Source organism: Rhinolophus sinicus, chromosome 14 (genome assembly GCF_057876585.1).
Source record: "Rhinolophus sinicus isolate RSI-liver-muscle chromosome 14, RSI-T2T, whole genome shotgun sequence".
Classification (NCBI taxonomy): Eukaryota; Metazoa; Chordata; class Mammalia; order Chiroptera; family Rhinolophidae; genus Rhinolophus; species Rhinolophus sinicus.
Genome location: NC_142514.1, coordinates 114,755,349 through 114,780,130, shown reverse-complemented (window position 1 = coordinate 114,780,130; position 24,782 = coordinate 114,755,349). Strand labels below are relative to the sequence as shown.

The window sequence follows — 24,782 nt, the reverse complement described above, 5'->3', positions numbered from 1 at the left end:
CTACTCAAGTTTGGCTCGATCAACCTCTTTGATGATGGGTGCAGAAGATGCACCACCAGAAGGATGGGCTCTACAACCAGGGCTAGCCTCCAGGTGTTCATCCTGGCATGCCTCCTGCACTCTGGTACAGCTTGGTACTGATGGGATTGCAGACATTTTTCCAGCTCTTTCTGCTAATGTTCAAATTCTTCCTTCTCTGCAGTCTGATTCTTATCAAGCCAGATGATGATTTCATTATACTTATCAAGAATCTTCTGTTTGTCCTCATCATTGATCTTGCCTTGGAGTTTTTCATCTTCAACAGTTGCTTTCATGTTGAATGCGTAGGGTTCAAGAGAATTCTTGGGAGACACCTTGTCTCTCTGCTTCTCGTCTTCAGCTTTGTACCTCTCAGCTTCCTGGACCTCAATGTCTTCCTTATTGGGACCACTCTTGTCATTAGTGATGGTAATCTTGTTCTCTTTTCCTGCACTCTTACCCACAGTAGAGACATTGAGGATGTCATTGGCATCAATATCAGGAGTGAATTTAATCTGAGGAATACCACGAGGTGCCTGTGACTTCAAACTTACCAAGCAAATTGTTATCTTTGGTCACAGCCTGCTCACCTGAATGAGCACACCAGACTGGTGGTCAGAGTAGGTAGTGAAGGTCTGTGTCTGCTTGGTAAGAATGGTAGTATTGAGCTTGATGAGGATGTCATGGCTCCACCAGCAGTTTCATTGGCAAGGGAAAGAAGACTGACATCCAACAGCAACAAATCTTGAACATTTTCAAATTTGTCTCCAGATAGGATGGCTGCCTGGACAGCAGCACCATAAGCAACAGCTTCATCAAGGTTGATGCTTTCATTCAACTCTTTTCCATTGAAGAAGTCCTGTAGGAGTTTCTAAATCTTGAGGATATGGGTGGGACCACCCACCAGGATGATATCATGGATCTGGGACTTGGCATCCTGAAGGGCTTTCTCTACAGTGTCTAGGGTGCCACGGAAAAGGTCATCATTCAGTTCTTTGAATCAGGCATGGGTGCTAGAACTATAGAAGTTGATTCCTTCATAGAGTGAATCAATCTTAATACTGGCCTGGGTGCTGGAAGAGAGAGTATGCTTAGCATGTTCACAAGCAGTACAGAGACCATAGACAGCCCTCTTGCTCTCACTGATGTCCTTCTTACGCTTGCACTTGAATTCTGCAACACAATGGTTGACCATTCGGTTGTCAAAATCTTCTCCACATAAGTGGGTGTCTCTAGCTGTAGATTTGACCTCAGGGATATCATCTTCAATTGTGAGAATTGACACATCAAAAATGTCACCTCCCAAGTCAAAGATCAGCTCCAACCTTTTTGTCTAAGCCACAAGCAGTAGCAGCAGCAGTTGGCTCATTGATGATTTTAAGCACATTGAGACAAGCAGTAGTTCCAGGATCTTTGGCAGCCTGACGCTGAGACTCACTGAAGTAAGCAGGTACTGTGACGACAACATTGGTAACAGTCTTGCCACAGCAAGCTTCTTCAATTTCCTTCATCTTTGTCAAAACTATAGGTGACACTTCTTCTGGATACAAATTTTTTGACTCTCCTTTGTATTCTACTTGGACTTTGGGCCTGTCAGCATCATTCACCACCTGAAGGGGCAAGGCTTCATATCAGATTAAACAACAGCATCATCAAATCTATGTCCAATGAGGCATTTGACATCAAAAACTGTGTTAGTGGGGTTTACTGAAAATTGATTCTTTGTGGCATCATCCATTAATCGTTCGGTATCAGTAAAGGTGACATAATTTGGCATGGTTCAATTTCCCTGATCATTGGCAATTATTTCCACTCTTCCATGCTGGAAGATACCCACACACAAATAGGTGGTGCCAAGATCAATGCCAACTGCAGGTCCCTTAGATATGGTTGCTTAAGTGTAGGCATAGCTTGCGAAGAAGAGAGATCCCAACAGCTGCTCCTGCATTCAATCGATTAGTCTTTTTAAAGGACCAGTTTTTGCTTTTAATGATCTACTTATTTTTTTATTACCATCTCACTAAGTTTTTCTTTTAATATTTATTACTTGCTTTCTTCTGTTTTCTTATTGATTTAGTAATTTTTCCAACTGCTCAGAATGAATGCTTAGTTGATACTTTTATTTCTTTCTTGTTTTTACCTATGAGTATGTGTATGCTTACATGTTTGTATATATATGTGCAATATGTGTGTATGTGTATGTGTGTATTTCCATCTACGTGGTGATGTGCGACAGTCTTTATATCATTGGATTTATAATATCACAACAATTATATGATATTTAATAGAATGAGGTCTCTATAGAGGTCTCTATAGACCTCATTCTATTAAATGAGGTCTCTATAATATGTATTTTTGGATCTTTGTGATGTGTCTCATGTTAACACTTGGACAAGCTAAGTCCAGAAATATAAACATCATGAATTTTTGTAGTGTTAGTTAACACTTACAATTCACAATTCAGTTAAACCTTACAATTCGGAACCCTTACAGTTTCAGTCTCTCATTACTTTGGAGAGGCAATGCAGTACAGTGGTTAATAACTCAGATTCTAGATTAAATCAAATTGCATTCAAATCCTCGTGTGTCCACCTACTAACTGTATGATTTTGAGCAAGTTGTTTAAGCTCTATGTTCTTTTGTTTATTACCTATGAAATGGGGATATTGGTAATAAGTACTTTACAGAACTCCTATGAATTTTAGTTACTTATATATAAAAATTCCTTAATGATCAAAATACTTATAATAATCATTACATACAATTAATATACATAACTATTAACAATTATGGTTATATTTGACACCTAGAGCATCCTTTTTATTTTATTTAATACAGTTCAGTTATGTACCAAAATATTTATTTGGCACTCTATATGTATGTAACAGAAGTGATACATCTTACTAAGTATCTCAGATGGCCATGTTGCCAAAATTCCTCTACCAATATTCACCCTTCCAGAAATGTTAACATTCTTCCATTGCTGACACTCCCCATTCTCTTTGCTGTCCTTGATTTGTTGATATTTCTATTTTGATACAAATACACTAAGGTTATACTATCTTGAACCAAAAGCTTCATTTATTTTAGACAAGATCCAAGTACTTGTTAAAGAATAAAATTTTCCCAAAGTTTGGAAATATACACACATCTGTAAAGAAAATAACCAATAAGAAAATGAATTAACTTATAGTAGGAATAAAGAAAAATCCATGGGAATAATTTGCTAAAATAATGGTTTACTGAAGAAAAAAAAATATCTGAACCTATAAAGTTGGTTAAGAAACAAATTAGAAACTTGGAGTAGCTGAATAGTCTGGCTTGAGGGCATAGACTGGAAGGGCGGCTCTGCCTGGGCAGATGCCACTTTGTTCCTTTGTTAAGCCCTGCCCCCACTCAGCCTGCACACACAGGCACAGGAGGGCACCAAGTCTGAGTCTCCATCTACCTGCCTAAAACTGTTTGATCCACCACATGATTCCCTGAGACCCCACCCCACCCAACTTTTGGGCACGCTCTAGCCACTTTCAGCAGATTTTTCATACAAATGGCTTGTTTTGGCTCATGCTGCAGACTTTCCTAAAATCTCTCAAAGGTTCACAAGCCTCAAACAAGCAGTGGTAGGCCTTAACGTGCTCCATACCTCTTGTTAAGCAGCCCCAAGCCTGGCACTAGTGCAGCCAGCTTCAGTTTGCAGCTTAGTATCTTCCAGGTGTGTCCAAGCAAGTGGCAACCATGTGCAAATCACTTTGTAGCTCCTACCAGGTGTTCCTAAGCTAGGCACAGGCAGCAGCTGATCTTGGCCTGCACCACAGCCCCTCCTAAATGGCTCCGGAACCAACACACCTAGTGGCCAACTACAGACCACAACAGAGTACCACCCAACCACCTCACCTCCACAAACAACACACCAAAGGATGGATTTGGCAGGCACCAGAACTCTGCTAAAGCTAATCCTGCACCATGGGTCAGCCCTTGCACAACAGCTCCTCCACTGTAGTCATGGCCATTCCTCTTTGTTGGAGACAAAAAGAGAATCTTAAAAGCATTAAGGAAAAGCAGTTACTTACCTTTAAGGGAGCCCCCGTAAGACTACTAGTTGATTTCTCAACAGAAACTTTGCAGGGCAGAAAGGATTGGCAGAAAATATTCAGTGATGAAAAGAAAGGACGTATACCCAAGATAACTCTACCTACTAAAGCTGTCATTTAGAATTGAAGGAGAGTAAAGAGGTTCCCAGACAAGAAGAAGCTAAAGGAGTTCGTCACCACCAAACCAGTATTAAATGTTAAAGGGACATTTTTAAGAAGAATATGAAAAAAAAAATCAAAACTATGAATAATAAAATGATAATAACTACATACCTATCAATAATTTAAATGCAAATGGATTAAATGTTCCGATCAAAAGACATAGAGTGGCTGAGTTGATAAGAAAACAAGACCCTTACATGTGTTGCCTACATTTCAGTTCAAAAGACACACACACACTGAATATAAGATGATGGGAAAAGGATATTTCACAAAAATGAAAATGAAAAAAGAAGCTGGAGTAACAATAGTTATACCAGACAGAATAGACTTTAAAACAAAGACTATAATGAGAGACAAAGAAGGAGTTAGCAATTGCACATCTGAGTATTTATTCAAAGAAATCCAAAATGCTCATTTGAAAAAATACATGCATCCATGTGTTCATTGCAGGATTATTTACAACAGCCAAGATATGGAGGCAACCTAAGTGCCCATAGATAGACCAATGGATAAAGAAGAGGTGGTGCATATATAATACATAACAGAATATTAGTCAAACATAAAAAAGAATGAAATCTTGCCACTTGTGACATTATAGATGGATCTAGAGAGTACTGTGCTAAGTGAAATAAGCAAGACAGGGCAAGACAAACACCATATTATTTCACTTACATGTAGAATTTCAAAAGCAAAATAAATGAACAAACAAAACAGAAACATATTCATAGATACAGAGAACATCTTGATTGTTGCCATATGGGAGGGGCATTGGGGAATGGGTGAAAAGGGGAAGGGATTAAGAAGTAGAAATTGTCAGTTATAAAAAACAGTCACAGGGATGTAAAATACAGTACAGGAATGCAGTCAATAATATTGTAATAACTATGTAAGGTGTCAGTTGGGTACTAGTCTCATCGGGGTCATTACTTTGTAAGTTATATAAATGTCGAATCACTATGTTGTACACCTGAAACTAATATAATATTGTATGCCAACTAGAATTGAAAAAAAAAAAAAAGTTTATAAATAAATAAATTAGAAAACATCTCTGGACTATTCCAGATGCTGGGTTTGATGAGTATACAAATGAGGAGCTGACCATTTTACAGTTCTTGTCTTCCAGATAGGAACCATCTTCTTTCATCCTATTGCTGAGGGCAAGTCATGGCCAGTTTTCATCATTCAGTGAAGTGTAGATATTATATGAGTCATAAAACAGGAACATTCAGTTAGCTTCCTCCCTTCATTTCCATTCACCCACTGTTTGAATTCAAATTCTATTCTTTATTAGGGGACCCAAAAGACACTTTGTTTGTTTTTATTTGTATTCAGATATAAAAGGTTAAATATACATGCTGTACTGGTAAAGGTGCTTTTGGAAGTTGATAAAGAAGGGCTGGATGCCTGTAATTTCCTGAAAGAGAAAAAAAGAACAGAAAGTCAAAATAGTAATTCCTAGAAGCCTTCAATCTATCCCTTATCATGATTATTTTTTCATTCTCTTCCATGTGCTTTTGCCATGGCTTCTCACTGTGACCCTTGTAGTTTATTCATCAAAAAGTACTTAGGGTCATCTTTGTGAACTATGATTAGATTATCTCATTTCTCTGTTGAAAAGCACTAGAAGGATTTCCTATCTCAGTCAGGACAAAACTTTTAAAGCATTTACTATGTGATCACCAAGGCCCATGTGATGAGGCTTCTCACCACTTTTCTGAATTTGTCCCTGATATTTTCCCCACTCTCATTCTCCAATCTACCGCCTTCCTAAAGTGCTTTAAACTCGTTAAGCATATTTCTGCCTCCGGACATTTGTACTTGCTAGTCCTTGTGCTGGGACACTTACTGCATAGAATCACAAGGTTCATTGCCCCACTCTTTCCATTCTCCATTCTGATTCCATCAATTCTATGAAGCCTTTCCTAAATAATCTATAACAGCTCAACACCCATCTCCTTGAGTCTCTTTAGCCTCCTTTATTTTTCTTCTTAGCCCTCATCACTCTCTTATATACATTTTCTTGTTTGTGTATTTAGTCTGTCTCCATTCACTAGAGTTTGAACTTTCGGGGAGACCAAGGGCTCCATTTATTTTGTTCACTGATATATTCCAAGATTCTAGAACAGAACTTGGAACATAGTAAGTGCTTCATAAATATTAGTCAAATAAATAGCTCAATCCTCAAATGTGGTTCTATTGGACCAGTAAGATAATAAAAGCTATTCTGATGAAGTATTTATGCAATTATGCAACCAGGGAGTCAGAAACCAGGGGTGGGAGATGGTAAGTGTATATTTAAAGTATAGACATAAATTTTAGTCTAAAATATAATTTTACTTAGGCTTTTGAGAGGGAGATTAATGATATAATACAGTGTGATATATAGCTGTTGTGAGTAAAGTAATTATTGGGTGTAAACTTGAAGGGCCCATTCTAAAATATTTTGACTAAAAATTTGTGTAAGTGTTAATATGAGTGCTGGAAGGTGGTTCTGAGCAGTAATTAAGGATCTGAGAGCAGACTTTGAGCATTCTGTGATCTACACTATGAGAATAGTCAGGGAACCAGAGTCTGAATCCACACAAAGATTACAGTCCTGGATGTGTTTTATACTGTCTGGTAAGGGAGCTCAATGGTAGTAATGTGATACCTACACTCAAAGGGCCAATGCCCTGTTTTCCCCATAGTCAGCTCCTATGTTTTCTGTTTTATTTTAGGATCTGAGGCAATGTTTGGTAACTCATTGTGTGTGTGTGTGGGGGGGAAGGATAACTAACAAAGGAAGCATGAGGAGCACATTTCTATTTTATTAATTGTTACCCTTCATTGTTTATTACTTTCAGTCTTGGTCTGGTTTATCTCCTTGATTAATTGATTGATTGATTGATTGATTGTTGGTTGATTTACTGTGGAGATGGAGGGGGATTGAGATGCATATAAATAGAGTGAAAAATAGCATCTAAGCACCAAACTACATCAACAAGGAACACAATCTGACCACCAAAACAATCGCTATCATTGGTCATTGGCCTTCACCACTAATATTACTCTGCTATTTATTTCACCTGCCATCAATTCTTGATACTATTTTCAATTGCCAGGAAAGAGGTAGAAATATCTTGTCATGGATTGTCGTTCAATGGTGGGCATCTGGGCTTTAACATCTGGTTTATCAAAGGATCGTTGTACCTAAAAACAAAAAGAGGCTCTAAGTGAGACATAACTGTTATGCACTCTCAAAAACATTATGTACAATGAGTCAGAAAATTCTGGGATTGAAAGGTTCTGCTCCCAGAGTTCATGGGACCAAGCTCACAGATATTCTAATTCCCTGCCACTGTCACCCTATCTCTTAGAAGTAACACCCCATATCAAAATATACTTTTTATCTCAAAATAAACACCTCATGCATAATCCAAAGCCTTTCAAACTGCATTTCCTCTATTTTCCAAATCTGATCTACAGATCTGATGATGAATTTTCCCTTGGGTCTGTTCATGAGAACTGGATCTCAAAGACCCTCCACCTTCAGCCTCCACTGAGTGAGCCCTTACATCAATTAAGGCCCCAAGCCAGGGTTTTGTCCTTAAGACCTGAACACTGAACAACTTTCACATCCCAACCCCAAGCTGACCTCTGAAGTTTTTTGCCATGGACTGATCAATGAAATCCTATTTCTAGACTTTTTCCTAGCAATGCCCTTGAAAGTATAGTATCTAATTCCTATTAATCCAACAAGACTTAACTTTCTTTCCTTTTTCTTTCTTTCTTTCTTTTTTAACTAGGCAAATAACTTTATTAACCTCTGTTTCAGACTTTATTCCCTGGATTCTTCACTTAATTAGTTGCAAAGAATGATTTGTGTATAAGCAAAAACTGAAAAGAGCTGCAGTGTCCAAGGGGCTTGAGCTTAAAAATATTAGAGATCGAGATTTTATTAGATTCATGAACAAAAATTTTTTAAAAAGCACTCATAAAATAAAATAGTGGCTTCCAGTAACTTCTTCAAGTTTTATCTTCTTCAGAAGCTGACTCCATTCAGTTTGCTTCATCCTTGGAAGTCTCATCAACATTCTCCACTAGATCTGGAAGTTCAATATCATCATCCTCTCTGGTAGCAAGTGGTGCTTTTCCATCCCCCGATGCTTTGGGCAGAGCTTCAGCCAGTCTCCTTGAACTAGTCAGACTGTGTATGTGTACCACGCTGATTTACGATGCCGGGTGACATTTCTGTCAGCTGCTTGGTCTCCGCGTGGCCTGTGATGGTGAAAGTGTCCGTTGCCAGAGAGGCCTGAACTTCAGGGTTGTTAAAGTGGGTCACTGTTCCTTGGTTTGTGAAAATAGTCATCTCTTCAATACCAGAGATATTGTTTACCCCTAACTTCTTTAAGGATAACTGATTTATTATTATTATTATTATTATTATTATTATTATTATTATTATCTGCTGTAGCTGTTCTGTGATCTACCTTCTTCTTTCTACAAGCAGTTCCTTTCCCACCAATATGCACTATGCCTGCAGTTTGGCAAGTTTCTCCTGGTTCATGATAATTTCTTTCATCTTGTTGGAGAAGAAAAGGGGCCGCACGGGGGACTAGAGTTGGAGCTCTGGCACTCTTGGGCAGACCAGCTGAGAATAAACGCACACACGGGGACACAAAATGACAGCTAGAGGCAGGACTTAACTTTCTAAGTTCCATTCACAGACATTCTAATTCACCTTACAATGCAATCTTCTCCAACTTACTAAGTGTGTATCCCTCTTTTCCCACAGGAGTGCTACTATTCTCTACAGTTTTGAATTACACACACACACACACACATACACACACACACTTCCCCATGTTTTTAATACCAATCCCTTTCTCCCTAAACAATGGGACAAGAGGAGTATTTTTCATTCACTCATGCATTTATTTATTGAATGAATATTAATTCCAATGTGCCAGCATGTTGAGGTGTTGAGCAAATCCTTGCCTTTATGAAGTTGGCATTTGAGTGAGTTAAATACAGGTAAAAAGCAAACAAAATATATAATGAGTGATTAGAGATAGGAACTATGGAGGAAAACAAATTAGGAAGGAGGGCAGAATGAGAAATATCCTGAATTGGGGAAGGAATATCGACTGTTCCCTTCTGGACCACTCCATTCAAAGAATGTCTTCTCCTGTATTTTCTTTCACGTGTCTTAGATCTTTTTCTTTATGGATCCTATCACTATCTGTAATCACACATTTGTTTGTTAGCTTACTTGTTTAGTATCCATCTCTTTCACAAAAATGTAGATCCTAGGTAGCCTATGCCACATGTGTCTTCTACCCAAGATAGAAACCATTACCAAGTAGACCACCCAATATATATTTATTTAATAAATTAAGCAATGGAAATTAAGTTAAAATACTTTTCACTCTTTGAATTGTAAGACCTTATAGTCAATAACATGCAAGCTTATAGTTTATATTATTTTGTTCTATTTTAATCTCCTGCTGTGGTGCATCGACATCTTTTTCTAAAACAAATTTTAAACCGCAGGATAACAGAAACTAGGTACAGCTCTACTTCTGTTTTCCTGACAAAGTTTGTCACTGTCACTTGAAAGAAGAATAATAATAAAGCCTTCTTGAACAATTAAATGATTAAAAAAGGAAAAAAGAAGCTTACCATCCGAAATACTTCCTCTAGGTGATAGCGCCAAGAATATTTTTGGAAGCATGCGATGAGTTGTGTAATGAAAAGAGAACCCTTTGTGATATCTCTCCAGGACATATTATCTATGAAGATAGACAGTGGTAAGTCTTGGGCTGTGGCCTTAGGTATTTTTTTGTTTACTTTTTTGTTATTGTTGTTATTTATGCATCACTTGGACATTAGCTTGACATGTTTAGGGGAAGCACTTATATCCTTACACTAACTAATTTTCCACAAAGAGGAAACAAACAAACAAAAAAAACTAGCAGAGGTTGAACTAAGTGGGTAGCTCACTAGAATTGACAGAGATTGTATAATGATTGTATTGTATTCTTGGGACTGACTTTCTACTATGTGTCTCATGTTCATCCACTTGGTTTTGGAAAGAGGCTGAAGAGATAACTGGAATTATCCCATTTTACAGAAAAAAAGAACAAAAAGTTAGAAAGATTAAAGGATTTCCCCATGTTCACACAGTAAGCAACAAAAATGGCCACCCGGTTCCAAGTTTGTTTACAGATTATATATCATACTGTCTTTCACGATGTAATAAAAGAGATGAACAGACCCAAAGGAAACTTTTTGAGGAGAGGAACAGGTTTATGGCATAGATTGTGGCAACCATTTCACAAGGGTATACTTATATCCAAACTCATGTTATATACATTAAATATATACAGCTTTTTGTACGTCAAGTATACCTCCATGAAGTGCTTTAAAAAAGGCTTAAAACAAAAATTTGCAAATTAGAAACACTCAAATATAAGACTTCTTAAGATGATTACCTAGAGATTAAGGGCTAAACACTTTTCCCCTACTATTAGGCCTAATAAGCCCCATAGTATCATTTTCTACCCCTTTTAAAAGGGCATCCACATTCCTGCTGAGCTATGGGATGCGATGGCACCACTCCACATAACATCAGATGGGAATATGGAGAATGGAGCTTGGAGCTGATAATTTGAGAAAAGGCAGCCAGTACCAGGATCCATAAAAACTCTATTTAAAATGTTAAATCGGTTTAATAGGAAAGTAAATCATTTGTTTATAAAGGGTGTATGGTGAAGGGGGTTCCTTGTAGTAGGTTGTTTTCAAGTTTGGTATAACTTTGACTAAAAAGTGCAGCACTTATCATGTAATTAAAATTTTAAAAAGTGGAAAAACTAAAGAATCTGTCTCCATAGAATAGATGAGACAAATGTAAAATATTTTGATAGCTTTCAAAATGTGTTTCAGATCACTGCTGCATAAGGCCTATCTTAATTTTCTGGAATCATTCAGAGGTGGCTTGAGGTCCACAAATCTTTATCCGCAACTGAAAGACACATACGTGGGGTTGAGGAGCAGAAAGCAATGAAGTCCTTCTCCACGTGTGTCTTGTAAACGGCATCCTCCTCCAGGTTCACGGATGGCTGTGAAGAGCTGTCTGCTGTGGCCTCTGGAGAGTCACTGACCCACAAGTCCCCACGATTTGCTGTAGAGACATCAACTTTCTACACACTGTGTACCTCGTCAGCATGACTATCACAACTGCCCTTTTTTCTTTTTAAATGGTTATTCTCACCGGTTTCATACGTGTGACTATGCACGCCCGCACACACTCAACTCCTCCCCACCCACACGCACAACACTTTGCCTCTCTTTAGTGTGTTTAAGCAATTTGCCAATTAAGTGACAGCATCTTGTTAGTAAATAGTGACAGTTATGGTAAAACTAGAAGAAGCCATTTGTTAAGAAGAGCAAAGGAGTTAAAGCTTTGTCTGCATAATTTCAGAGCATAGTTACCCTTTTTTAGCTGTTATTTCTGCTTTCCCCACAAACACTGCTCCAAAAAGCTAAGAGGCAATTGGAAGTTAGAAAAGAAAGAAAGAAAATTTTGACTGCAATCCCATATAACCTCATCTCCCTACTCATTTCCCTTTCAATAATGTATGGGGGGGGGGAGGGTGCTGCTATTCCATAGCCCCACTTTCAAATGAAACTCTTCTCATGCCAGAGAATGTCAAAATGCCTGGAAAACATTTACAAGTAAAGCTGTCATTAAATGATTTCATTCCAAGGTTTAAATATTTTTGTTTAACTTGATTTAGGGATTCTGGCAATCTCCTTCACCACTTACCTTGGATTAAATTGAATAGATATTTCTCAGCTGACAAGACAAATTCTCAACATACCATCCCCCTAACTAGCATTTCCTAATAATTCAATTTAATTTGTTTGCACTGAATGGGGTCTAAGATTGTTTCCCCGAAAAACAAAACATACATCACAATCCTTGACGAACACCTCATGACCTTTCGATTTTCCCACTCAGAACTTACCACCTCTGCAGGCCTGGATAATGATGACCTTAGGTTTGTCCTTTAGACTGAGGCAGTTGCGGTTGTTGAATATCCGGAAGATGGTGTCATAAGGGAGCACATCTGGTGTTTCATTACTGTGCAGAGTCCCACAGATTCCATCCAGGATGCCATGAGACATGAACACTAAGAATATGCTGTCTGAAGACCTGTGCTCTGGGCGGGCGGCAAATGCCCATAGCACTGACTCCATATCCTAAAAAAGACCACAAAGTCTTACTTTCATAGGACAAGCATTAAAATTAATCTGACCTCCTATTTATCATGAGCAGTAGAAGAAACTAATGTTCCAGTCACACAGTGGTTGCTCAGTGATAGTTTGATTTTTCTTTCTATAATGAAAGAGTTGGTTCAACTTCCTGTTCTTACTGACATTATATAAACTGTCCTCTTGACCCATTTTATATTTGCTTGTTGTCACTTATATACTTTTTTCTTCCTATCTCTGTCTTTTTTCTTATTACTTAATAAGAGCCTTGTGTCATAAAGGTATCATACCACTTCCCTTCTAAAACTCTTCTTACTGTACTTAGAATAAAATCAAACTTGTGACATACACATACTGCCTCCTGCCATGCTTCCTTCTCCTCTAGGCTCTAGTCATACTGGTCCTTCTGTCCTGCTCACCTGTCCTTCTCATGTGCCAGTTTCATACTCAGTTCAGACTTTTCATTTGTAGTCATCCCTCTAGGAATATATTTCATTCACATCTTTGCAGAGTTGTCTTGTTCCTAGTAGCCCTCTGTCACCTTCTTTATTGTCTCCTAACTGAGGCTTTTCTTGACTAGTCCATCAAAACTATTACTCCCCACTTACCAATTTGCTTTTATGTTTTCTTTTTCCATTTCATTTACTTTTAACTTTATTTCCACTCTTATAGAGATACATACATACACCAAATCTCTGAAATCTGTTTTGCTTTTAGTTTGATTGCCCCCCAATAAGTGAACCAAAATCAATTCCAGCTGGGAACTTCCTAGCTCCTTCACAGACCTACCCCAGTGCGGGAATAGGCCCTGGGACAAAGTTGGGACTCACAATTTATATGGTGAATAAACTCCAGCTAAACTTTCATTACTTTAGAATTTTCTGGGAATATTGGGTCTGAATCCCATTCATCCCACTTTGGAATGAAGAATAGTGTGGGTACACATGCCAATCATTTTTTGTCCAGTTTTTTTGGAATTGAGGATATTTAGAGCTCAAAAGAGACAGAGATAAATGTAATGATATATCTAATACTTTCATTTTATAAACACACATACACACAAGTATGCAGTCCAAGGTTGTTACAGTATTTGGCTAACATTATAAAGTTATCTTGTTGGTAGGAGGATGGGTGTTGAATACATACGTGTTTGGGATGGGTGAGGGGCCCTTACCCGGGCGGTGAGTTTCTCTCTCACGTCCACACTGTAGCCAAGGGCCTCAAGCAGTCCCTTCATCCCTGCGATGTCAAACTCAGCTCCTGTCCTGAGAGGAAGATGATCGAACTCTGTATTGCATATGATGAGAGCCAGACGAGTACGGTCGTTTTTTTCTTTGATTGGATAGATCTGCAGGAAATGGATATGCAGTGACTTTGACTTACCTAAACCTCTTTTAAACCCTCATATATTATTCATTGTTACTTTGTTAAGGGCTCATAGAGCTGCCGTCTCCCCTCTCTGGTACCAGAAAACACTGCCTTCCTTCATTCTCTTTTGTAATGGATTGAGTTGGCAATAGAAAGAATTGAGTGATTCATTTTTCAAGAGCCCAGAATGGGACCCAGAGCATATTTGGGATAGCTACTCAAACATCTTGAGGAAACTAGAACAATTCATATGCCACCCTTCTCTCTTCTCCACCTAGAAATCTTTCCAAGTAGTCAAGGCTCAGGTCAAATTTGATAAAAACCAAGAGACATTTGCTACTGGCTCCAGTCAAAAAGAAAGATCCTTGCCTTTAGTAATATCATTATTTTGGTACAATTTTTAACATATCAATTTATAATGTGTGTCAGGCATTATAAATTTTAAAATGTGCTTTATGTCTAAGCTTTTCAACTAGTATGCAAACAGTTAATATTCAGCTGTTATTGCATAAATATCTTATGCATATTTTGATTCTATGACTGCAACTAAAATTATAATAAGTCTCAAACAGACATGAGAACAACTATATGACTAAAGTGAGAGATTTATATTTTATCATGGAGTTGAAAGAAAATTGGAATGTGTTTGAGTCTGCATGATTTTCTCCTTGCTCAAAGCATCTATGTAAAAGATTACCACTGTCCCCACCTCACTACTCTGCAATTAGTACTTTAAAAAATTGTATATTTAGTGGAAGCAATGGTTTCTCTCTCTTTCTCCATTTCATGTATAAAGCACAGTAAAGTACCTCTCCAGCCCTTTCTTTACTCATTGTCAGGAATTCTTCACGAGGACAAAGCTTGAGGGTATCTGTAGATTCTGCAGACTCAGCTGGTCCAGCTGCAATTTTCGAAAGATCTGCAGAATACATGACATGACATCATATGATATAAATTGTGATATCTGCCTCTATAACCCAATTATAACCTGAGAATACTGACAGAAAAGGGAAATTCTGAGAAGGTTTTTTAACATTAGTTAATTTAAGAATTATAATTGTATCTAACTTCTAGTATAAAGAGATGTATTATGACTGGGAAAGAAGGGAGAAACCCTTGGTACAAAAAGAAGATATGCCCCAAAATAGATTCTGATTAGTCGAGGAAAACACGTCCATGATTTGGGGTCAAATTTAGCCTTTTTATATTTAGCAAAAACAGTTTGACGTTTGCAAAGTTTTTACTCTGGGGTACTTATTCATCTGTGTGCATTTCTCTTTTCTCTGAGCAAGAGCATATTGAGTAAATATTTATTAGAGTGCTGTTCATTAGAAATATTATGGAGATCACATATGCAATTTAAAATTTCCTAATATCCACATTAAAAAGGTAAACTAAATGGACAGAATTAATTTTAATAATGTATTTTATTTAACATAATATATCCAATATATTATCATTTCACATTTGTTATTAGCCACAATTCAAGCACTTAATAGTCACACGTGGCTGGTAGCTCTCATATTGTGTGGTGTAACATCCCAAGTCCACTCCTAATTCACACAACACACAGACACATTCACACACCAAACACTTAATAGAATCCTGAATCCTGTACTATCCAGGTATTATTTATTCAGCAACCTCAGTCTGAATTCTGAACTTTTCCAGAGGGGATGAGCTTTAGTGCTTCCTCACCAAGTTTCAAAGTCAGCTATTTAAAGGAGAACCGGTATCTAGTAATGAGAGTGCTGTATCCAGGGTCAAAGGGACAATTTTTTGGTCAGAGATTCTAATATATTCTGAATGTCCTTGCCTCCAAAGTGCTGAAAAACTAGCACTAAATTTTCAACCCATGTTTTAAAATGTGAGGAAACAACTCCTCCCTGTTGGGAAGTTTATTTCTGACTCACCCTTACTTAATCCCTACAGAAATGTAATATTATCCCACACCACTTGGTCTATTTGACTGAGATTGTGCAAGAGTCTGGAAAAGTCCAAAGGCCTCCTGGAGGGGGAAGGAAGAAGAATTCATAAACAGAAATTAGAAGAGAGGTTTCCCAAGCAAGATCTAATGTAGCAAGGTTTTTATCCATAACAGGAATAAACCTTTATTTTCATACATGAACCAAGACACTCTCTGATTTTATTTAACTTAAATGAAAAAAGCAATATCATCCTGTACAAAATTTTCTTATATTTTATATATTTTTTCTATTTCACTTATTTATTTCCATTGGTTCTTACATAATATTTTTTGATAAACGTCTTTCTAATAAATCTACTAAAACCCTAAGCTCTGGAGATGCAGCAAATTGTAAGTCTTTAAGGAAACTAAACTTTCTGAATATTTATTTTTATAGATTAAATAGTGACTCATACTCTCCCTTTCCATTCTTGAAGATTCTGGCAAGGTAAAGACACTCAGGGCCCTGGGATACTCCCTTGTCAGAGGGCATGTTTCTCATCAAAAGTCTCCTCTGTTTCCAGTTTACTTACAGGTTTGGTGAACTCTCTAATTTAAGAAAAGTTATCTCCTAATGACCATTATGTGTCTATATATAGATACACTGTTCACAGATAGAATTGGGAATTAGACAGTGTTTCTATCTGACATCTAATAATGAAGTTAGCATGAAAACAAATCCTTTCATTACAACATAATAAATATTAGAGTGCAGCTTGCTGCCCCAAAGAAGTTTCTGTTAGCCTGGCAGTGCAGCAGGAAAAAAAAAAAAAAAAAATGAGGGGCTTAGATAAAACTTTTAATATCTGAGTCTTATTTGTTACCTAATGAAATACTCAGAAAACATCTTCAATTGATACTAAAAGGAAGAGACTGGTAGAAGATAAAACAAAGTCATCTCTTTTGATGGGTAGGAATTTTGAGTACTTGTCTCTCTGGCTAAATAACAGTGCTTGGCAATATATATATATATATATATATATATATATATATATATATATATATATATATATATATAGAGAGAGAGAGAGAGAGAGAGAGAGTTTGTTAAATAAAATAAACTAACAAATAGCTTGGATTCTTCCCATCCCCGCATTCCATTCCTTCAGTGCTATGCTAGGCACCTTAAGAATTACATCCATGTCCAAAAGGCCTGGCCAGGGCCTTTACATCCTCTAACAGCCCAGCTTACCCAGCTTCCTGGCCTGCTGGACCAACGTATTGTAGGTGTCCTAGAATGATGCTGGAGGCTCCATGTGCAGATAGAACCCAGGGAACCACTGAACACATCATGACGGGTTCTGTACCTGCCTCCTGACTGTCAGCCTCTGCTGATGCAATAGGTTATCTCAATTTAGTTTAATGCTCACTGTGATTCCTGGTTTGCTAAAATTATTTTGAAACTCCCATTACTTCAGTTTTGATTCTCCTTTGCTGACTTATCTCTGATTTAAAAAAAAAAAAAAAAAATCCAAATTGTTCCTGCCCCATCCCAACCTTACGAGAACATGATAAATCTGCACAGGACCAGTTTAAATATTAATGAGAACATAGCCTAGGCCACAATTTTGGCCATCTATGTGATGAGCATATGCTTCCTGCTGGTGGGAATGTGCCTTCTCCCTAGAGAAGGGCTTATGGAAAAAGTATATTTTTATAGTGAGGGCTACACAATTTATGTTGCCTTTTGTTTATTATTGCTTATTATTTTGATAAACTCTAAGTACTCAGGGCTGGGATTTCAGGTTAAACTCAGCAAATAGAGCCTGCCACTGATGAACTTGGGCTTACGAAAATTTAGGCTTTAGTAATATTGAAAATTCAATCTAGGTCAAAAGTTTTGAAAGATTTTAATATATTAGATACTTTAAAGGTGTTCTGATCATATTTTCTAACTTACAGAAATGAGTAAGCACTGGAAAGTTCTAAATGTTGCAAGCCAAATAATAATTATGATAACTGATATTTTTTGCATACATGTTCTTCATTTGTCTTTTCATCCTATGTTTATTCTGTGCCTGCTTTGTGCCTGGCACTCTGCTAAAAGCTATTGCTCATTGGTGAAAAATCCAGTTGTACTCTGGCTTGAGCAGCTTGGTGAATTATAGCTTTGTCTAATGAGATAGAAGGGGGAGAGAAGTGGAATAGATTCGGTAAAGAGAATCAGGTGTTTAATTTTAGGTATTTTAGTTTTGTGAAGCCTTGGAATATTCAAGTGAAATGCTGACTATGTAGGTAGAGCTAAATATATCTGGAGCTCAAAGGAGCGTGCTAGGTGAGAGCTAAAATCTTAGGAGTTGTCCGCATCTGCCTGCCATTATGTTCCTAGTTTTACAAAGACTATGATGTTACTGAAATTGTCCCCATTTCACAGATGCTGAGACTGATGCCTAAGAAGGTTGAGAAAACTGAATAAAGTCAGATAGTGGCCAAAGTGAAAGACCCTGGTCAGGATCAGATATCCCTAGCTGCAAAGTCTCTGCATTGGCTATTTCTATGAGTAACCTAAACCCAAAGAATCAGCCTCTTAGCTAATTAGAAATCAAATCACCTGTCACCAAAGATAAGGTGGCCCCTAAAAGGACAATGAATGATAGGTTTAGTGAAAAATGCTATGTTAGTACTTTAAGAATGGAGGGCATTATAGAGGACACTGGAAGCGCTTTGGAGATAAACAGATACTGAAAATTTTGAGATATTTATTGTAAATGATTCCACTCTTACCTTCCATGGAATTTTTGTCCATGTTAAGGAAGGTTTTCACAAGGACTTGACCTGCCTCATGGCGTTTCTGCCGTACAGAGTCCACCAAGATCCGGGCCTTGTCTTCAGGTTTGGCATCATGAAATTTTTTCTTGTCAGTTTCTTCCAGTTTCAGAACATTTTTTTCCACCAAGTCATCCAAAATGCCAGTCAAGAGTTCTTTACCAACAGATTCCAAAACCTTAAGTGGGTTTTTGTTGCGCTTATCTTCTGTCAGAAAATACAAAGACTCCTTCAACTAAGGGCACAACATAAAGAGCTTTGCTCTGTCTTTAGAGAGCTCCCTATCATGTGAAATACTATTCTAATGCCTTCTATTTCACCACGTCTGCAATAAAGTACGTACCTCTTTCATTATGCCTGTGGAGTTCGCTCAGCGCATCAAATTCATACTACGCTGTGTTTAATGATTCAATGCTACTTAAGATTGTTTTGATAGCTCCTCATCTCCCTTCTAGCCATTGGGCCTAATGCCTTCCACTGTTCTTATATGGCCCTTTCTATTTTTCTCCTTCTCATATTCATGATGATCCACCTGGAATGTGTGAGGTCAGACAATTAAGTTCACGAACTCATCCTAAAAAACGTGCTACATACCTCATTGCTCAATATCAATACAGTCACCTTTGAAATCCTCCCCTTGGGAATCTATGCATCGAGGCCAGGCCTAGTCCCCCTTTGATAGCATTTTGGAACTCTTTTTCTGGAATGGCCATCAGAGCTGTCATTGTATTACCCTTGATGTTCTGAATGTCATCAAAATGTCTTCCTTTCAATATTTCCTTTATCTTCAGGTAAAGAAAGAAGTCATCGGGGGTCAGATCAGGTGAGTAGGGAGGGTGTTCCAATACAGTTGTTTATTTACTGGCTAAAAACTCCCTCACAGACAGTGCTGTATGAGCTGGTGCATTGTCGTGATGCAAGAGCCATGAATTGTTGGCGAAAAGTTCAGGTCATCTAACTTTTCAATGGAACCTTCTCAGCACTTCCAAATAGTAAACTTGTTTAACTGTTTGCCCAGTTGGTACAAAAATCATAATAAATAATGCCTCTCATATAAAAAAAATGTTAGCAAATTGTCACAACAAGTTCTAGAACTTAATTGTCAGACCTCATATGCTCCAGGGAAAGTCCATGTTCTTGTCTGGACTGTAAATTCCTCCCACTAGACCATAGGATCTTTTGTCTCCTCTGCATTTAGTTTCCTTGATGAAAGCACTGTGCTTTTAATCCACATTTTTCATACTCACATCCCCTACCCACATCTTTGTGCTTAAAATCTTAAAAGTATGTATATGCTTGCGGAATACATGAATTAATGAATAAGTGAATGAATGCATCCAGAGTCCTAATGCATTAATATCTTGACTCAATCAAAATTCAGAGTCGAAAACAATCTGATGACTAATCTTTCACTGTGGTAGATTAATTTGATACCAGGTTAATTTATTACTGTCTGGGATAATTTGAAATTTTATAAGGCAATATAGAAGTCAAAGTAATAAATCTTTTATTTTAATAGCACAGATATAGTTTGGACATATATATGGGAAGACAGGATATCTCATCAATTCTGAATTAATTCTAAGGTAATTATCCAGTCCATCTAGATATAAGGATAGCCTTGACACAAAATGACACTTTCTAAAGAAAATGTGCCAGGACATTGAACAAGAAAAAGAAAATGTGCCAGGACATTGAACAAGAATTTTGGCCCAGAAGCACCAGCCTCATTTTCCATGTTATTTTTAATTACTCTTTCAATAAATGTTTATTGGGCAATGATTATGAAAAAGAAACATGGAAATTACAGACATGCATTAAAAGTGACCTATATCGATTAACTTAATAACAGCTAACATCTCTTGCCCACTTATTATGATTGAAAAAAAAATACATATAGAACAATGTAAGTCATCATTATCATTACTTTATTTTTATTATTTACAAGTCTGTGTTCTAATATAAATATTAATATTCCATACTCACAATAATCCAATGAGATAGTCATCATTTTCTCTATTTTATACATACTTTGCCCCAACTCATACAAATTAGGATTCAAATTCTGTTCTTACAACACGGCTTCAGTAATAATAGTTAATATTCACTGATCCCCCACCAGTGCCAAGTGGTATACATGAATCTTCTCATTTAAATTTCACCCAAATTCCATATAACAGATATATTAATAACAAAAAGCAAGCAGACACACAGAGTTAAGTAATTGACCCAAATAGTATGTATAGTACACAATGTGTGTAGTAAGTTGGGAGAAGGGATTCAACTACAGGGGTTCAGAGCCCCCCTCTTAAGTCATCAAAGTACATCACATGATACTTGGTAAAGAGTTACTTAAAATAATACAAAGTATTGCAGGGACTCAAAGAAGACTGGGTTCATTTCTGCAGGTGAGGTCATAAAGGCTTCTTAGAAGAGATAGCAGGAACACTGGCATGCAACATAATATACTAATGTTAGAACTGAGAGTTTTAAGAAATTGCAAGCAGCATACAGGTTAGTATATGGAATACAGAGTGAGCCTGAATTCTGGGTTTCTATTTCATTTACCTGTGCCCTCATCAAGGTGGTATAGTGTTGACTGAATGAATGGTATGGGAGAAATATGGTAAACAATACAACCAAGAAGTTTGGCCTTAGGTCCCCTTCTCATCATCTACACATACTCACTCATGGCTTTATAATTAGCATTAAATAATAAATAAATTACTCCCAAACTTATAGATTCAGCCCAGATATATATACCAAAATTGAGACTCATATTCCATCTCTTTTCAATATCTCACAGATTCATTAAACTCATCTTTATAAAGCTGATCTGCTCATTTTTATTCACCTGCTTTGTTCCCTATATTAGTAAATGATATCTAACCACCAAGTACACTCACCCAGTAAAATATGGTGATAGAGAATCTTTTCTGCCTTCGTAATAACTTATTTTCCATCTCACATAAAGTTGTATTGATTTTATCTGCTAAATATTTGCAAGAATCTGACTACTTCTCTCATTTCTAATTGTTCATTACTCCATTTCAGGCCAACATCCTTCTAATTTTAATTACTCCAATAAATCTACTCTCACCCCTTCCAATCTGTTCTTCACTACGAAGCAGAGTAAGGGTTCTAAAATCTAGATTTGATAATGGAACCTCTCAGCTTAATTTAATCTAGGCCTTCTCATTCATCCTCATCCTCCGCTGTTCTGCCCACTGTGTTCATTACATTTTAAACACTCTGACCTCCTTGAGGTTTCTAGAAAGCCCTTACTTAGGAATCTCTATGTGGGCAGTTTCCTACCCCATTTTTTCCTGTTCTCCCTCTGCTATGTTTATCCTTTAAATCTCAGATTAGATGTCACTTCCTTCAGGGACTTCTCTCTGATCCTCCCAGACCAGACCAAGTGTCAGATGCATAAGCTCTTAGGATTCCTTTTTTCTCCCTAGCTAGCAATTTCTTTCCCTGTAGTTGTTACTTAGTTAACAATGGCCAACCAAACTTGGTTCTTTGTATTTATTGGGCAACTTTTCTTTTCTCTCTCTCTCTCTCTCTTTTTTTTTTTTTTTTTAGCTAGTGCCTTTCAGTTTCTCACATCTATTATCTAATGACGCCTTGATTCCAATCCAGCCAATGAGCCCATTCTACCTGGCCACAGACGCAGCCATGAGTGTGAATTTAACTTACTACTCCCTAGCCAAACGCTGTATTAGTGTCATGAAAAAGATAAGAAAACAATCAATTTTTGCATTTTAGGAACTTAAGTTAAATATCATGAGAAAAGATAAATTCTGGAAAGAATTACACCACAGAGAGAATCAAAGAAATAAAACATCCCAAAAACAAGGAAGTATGAGTAGGGCGAATACCGTAAATAAATTTTGGGGGAATGAGAATGAGGTCGTATTTTAGAATAATTAATGGAAAAAATGGGTAAATATATTTTGAAAGGTAGGAAAACCTATCTGAAAAGTTCAGACAGTTTTAAAAAGGCAATAGGGAGCCACTGTATGTTCCTGAGTAACAAAATTACATTAATAGATACCTAGAATGTGAGAACTGAAAGATAACTAACTGATCATTTTTCCTAATGATTCTAATCTGCAGACAAACCTATGCCAGGTCAGCTATATAAGGATTATCTGTAAGTCTTTTAAAAATTATAAATTCTTACTGTCTATTTAAGATTGAGCAATTCAGGCCAGTTCCTTCCCAGCTGTAGCCTCTGCCTCTGGGGCTCCTCCTCCCTCTCCCCATCCCCCCAGCCTGCATGGCTGGGTATAGTGTGTTATCCCAACAAGGGAGCCATGGGTCCTGTGCGCTCTCAGGACAGCCATGGTGCAGGGCAGGAGCCAGGGCAATGACGACTGAACGCTCTGTGCAGGCTGCTGCTGAAAGCGGTGGCACTCAGGATGAACCCCAGCTCCACCCAGCCCTGTAGGCTGGAAGCTTTCCAGGTAATTGGACTCTGGTGCCCGCACCTACCCCGAGACCCTCTCCCAACCCAGCCATCCTGGTGCAGTACATAACATTAATAAAAAAAAAAAAAAAAGTTTGATCTAATCAGAATCAAGATAACTGAATAATCTGAATTTTGAAAAATGACTAAGATTATTAAGATTTGTTATAAAGTTTAGAAACTACTGATCTTCTTAAAACACTTCCCTTTCAAATGAGAATGAAACCAAAAAAGTGATATACTAGCTGTATAAATAGCGAATCTCTTAAGCTTTTTCAGCTTCTGAGTGTAAGAAACATGACCTGAAAGTAGAGTGAAGGATGGATTGGAGGGTTAAATCCTGGAGAGAGGGAGACCAGTTAAAAAACTGTGACAGCAATCCAAGGAAAACTACTCTGGAGTCCTTAGCACCGAGACTAGAGAGAAAAGGGGAAAAAATGGAGTCACCTTAAAAAGACCAACAGTATAATTCAATATAGAGGACGGCAAAGGGGGCAGGAATTCACAGGCTCCCTTATGTGATTCTGGGAACAAAGCTTAGGAGTCAGATGACTAATATCGAATGAACAGGAAACTGAGAAGATTTCAGAGTGCACTTTGGAACCGAGAGTTTTCTCACACACAAATAGCTTACTCTATTTGTCTTTACCCTCTCTTTCATCACCAGAAGCTGACAGAAAGGAGTTAACTTTTCCTGGGTCTAAGATATCTGGAGACCATACTATCCTGCAGCCGCTGGAAGGCAGTGTCCCCTGATTCAACTTACACAGAGCTAATAAGAGGAAGACTTGAGTTTGCACATTGTTGGCTTGTTTCTGTTTTATTTCTGCTTGTCACAGAGCAATGAATAAAGGGTTTCCTAAAACCCAAGTCCCTGACCCCTAGTCAGAAAAGGACCCCTACTCACCAGCCATAGGTAACAGCCTCAGTCCCTTCCTGCTGCCTTGAAGAGAGTCACTGGCTTGAAAATGAAAGTAACTGCATTTCCTTAGTGCAGAGGGTGGGACATGTAATCATAGATTGGGAAACTGCTGCTTAGAACTTGGAACTTCTGGGTTCACTGTCGGGAAATCCCCTGTAGTCAATAAATGGATTTCCCAGTTTTGAGAAGAAAAGTTTTTTCCTTTGGCAAGAAAAAAAGTGGAAATGCTAAAACATTGTCCCATGAGCTGACACTCATGACTGCTTTTCCCCTCCTTTTCCCTTTTCTCACTTCATTGCCCCCCACAACTCCTTCTCTCTGTCTTTCTCCTTCTGATCTCTCAGTATTTCTTCTCTGCTTCCTTAAAAATTATGAAGGAATTAAAACTAACAGGTAAGTCTCCTTTCATTTCTGAGTAAGAATTACCTGTGAGAGCCTCTTTCAACTGTGCTGGTATCATCCCCTACCTGTCTCTCTGTCATTTTAATCTTTTATAGAAGATAAGTTCTGAAGGAACCCTCATCTCCACTCCCCTTCTGCTTTCCTGCCTTCATGTTTAATTTTTACAGAGGGTGACTTCTCACTTCTCTCTCTTGATATTCTCTGAACAATGAGTGATCATAGAAGCAGTCTCAGGTTATAGTAGAACAAATTCATGGTAGTACAAAAGACATATGTCCACAGGAACAGTTAGTGCATGTGTGGGGGGGGAGACTGTAATATGTTCAACTTTGAAGGTCTTCAAAAGGTCAGAAATTCACC

General features: G+C 37.7%; 1 protein-coding gene and 2 pseudogenes across 3 annotated transcripts; all 3 read right to left on the bottom strand.

Moving 5' to 3' along the window:
* Positions 1 to 6,163, bottom strand: LOC109435078 (heat shock cognate 71 kDa protein-like; annotated as a pseudogene).
* On the bottom strand, positions 5,574 to 24,170 carry LOC109435083 (caspase-13-like). 3 transcript variants are annotated; one of them, XM_019712661.3, is made up of 9 exons: positions 24,006 to 24,165; positions 18,586 to 18,831; positions 14,705 to 14,814; positions 13,702 to 13,875; positions 12,281 to 12,515; positions 11,290 to 11,433; positions 9,933 to 10,042; positions 7,337 to 7,460; positions 5,574 to 5,685 (listed from the first exon to the last, which is right to left on the bottom strand). In XM_019712661.3, exons 1-8 carry the CDS (start codon positions 24,010 to 24,012, stop codon positions 7,362 to 7,364), a joined length of 1,125 nt encoding a protein of 374 aa, XP_019568220.3. In that variant the 5' UTR covers positions 24,013 to 24,165; the 3' UTR covers positions 5,574 to 5,685; positions 7,337 to 7,361. The 3 variants fall into 3 exon arrangements, with proteins under 3 accessions (XP_019568220.3, XP_019568219.3, XP_019568221.3); XM_019712660.3 differs by having other exon boundaries at positions 18,586 to 18,834; positions 24,006 to 24,162; XM_019712662.3 differs by lacking the exons at positions 5,574 to 5,685; positions 7,337 to 7,460 and adding an exon at positions 9,165 to 9,492 and having other exon boundaries at positions 18,586 to 18,834; positions 24,006 to 24,170.
* LOC109435084 (transcription factor BTF3 pseudogene) lies at positions 7,469 to 9,026 on the bottom strand (annotated as a pseudogene).
* Positions 24,171 to 24,782: the final 612 nt, after the last annotated feature.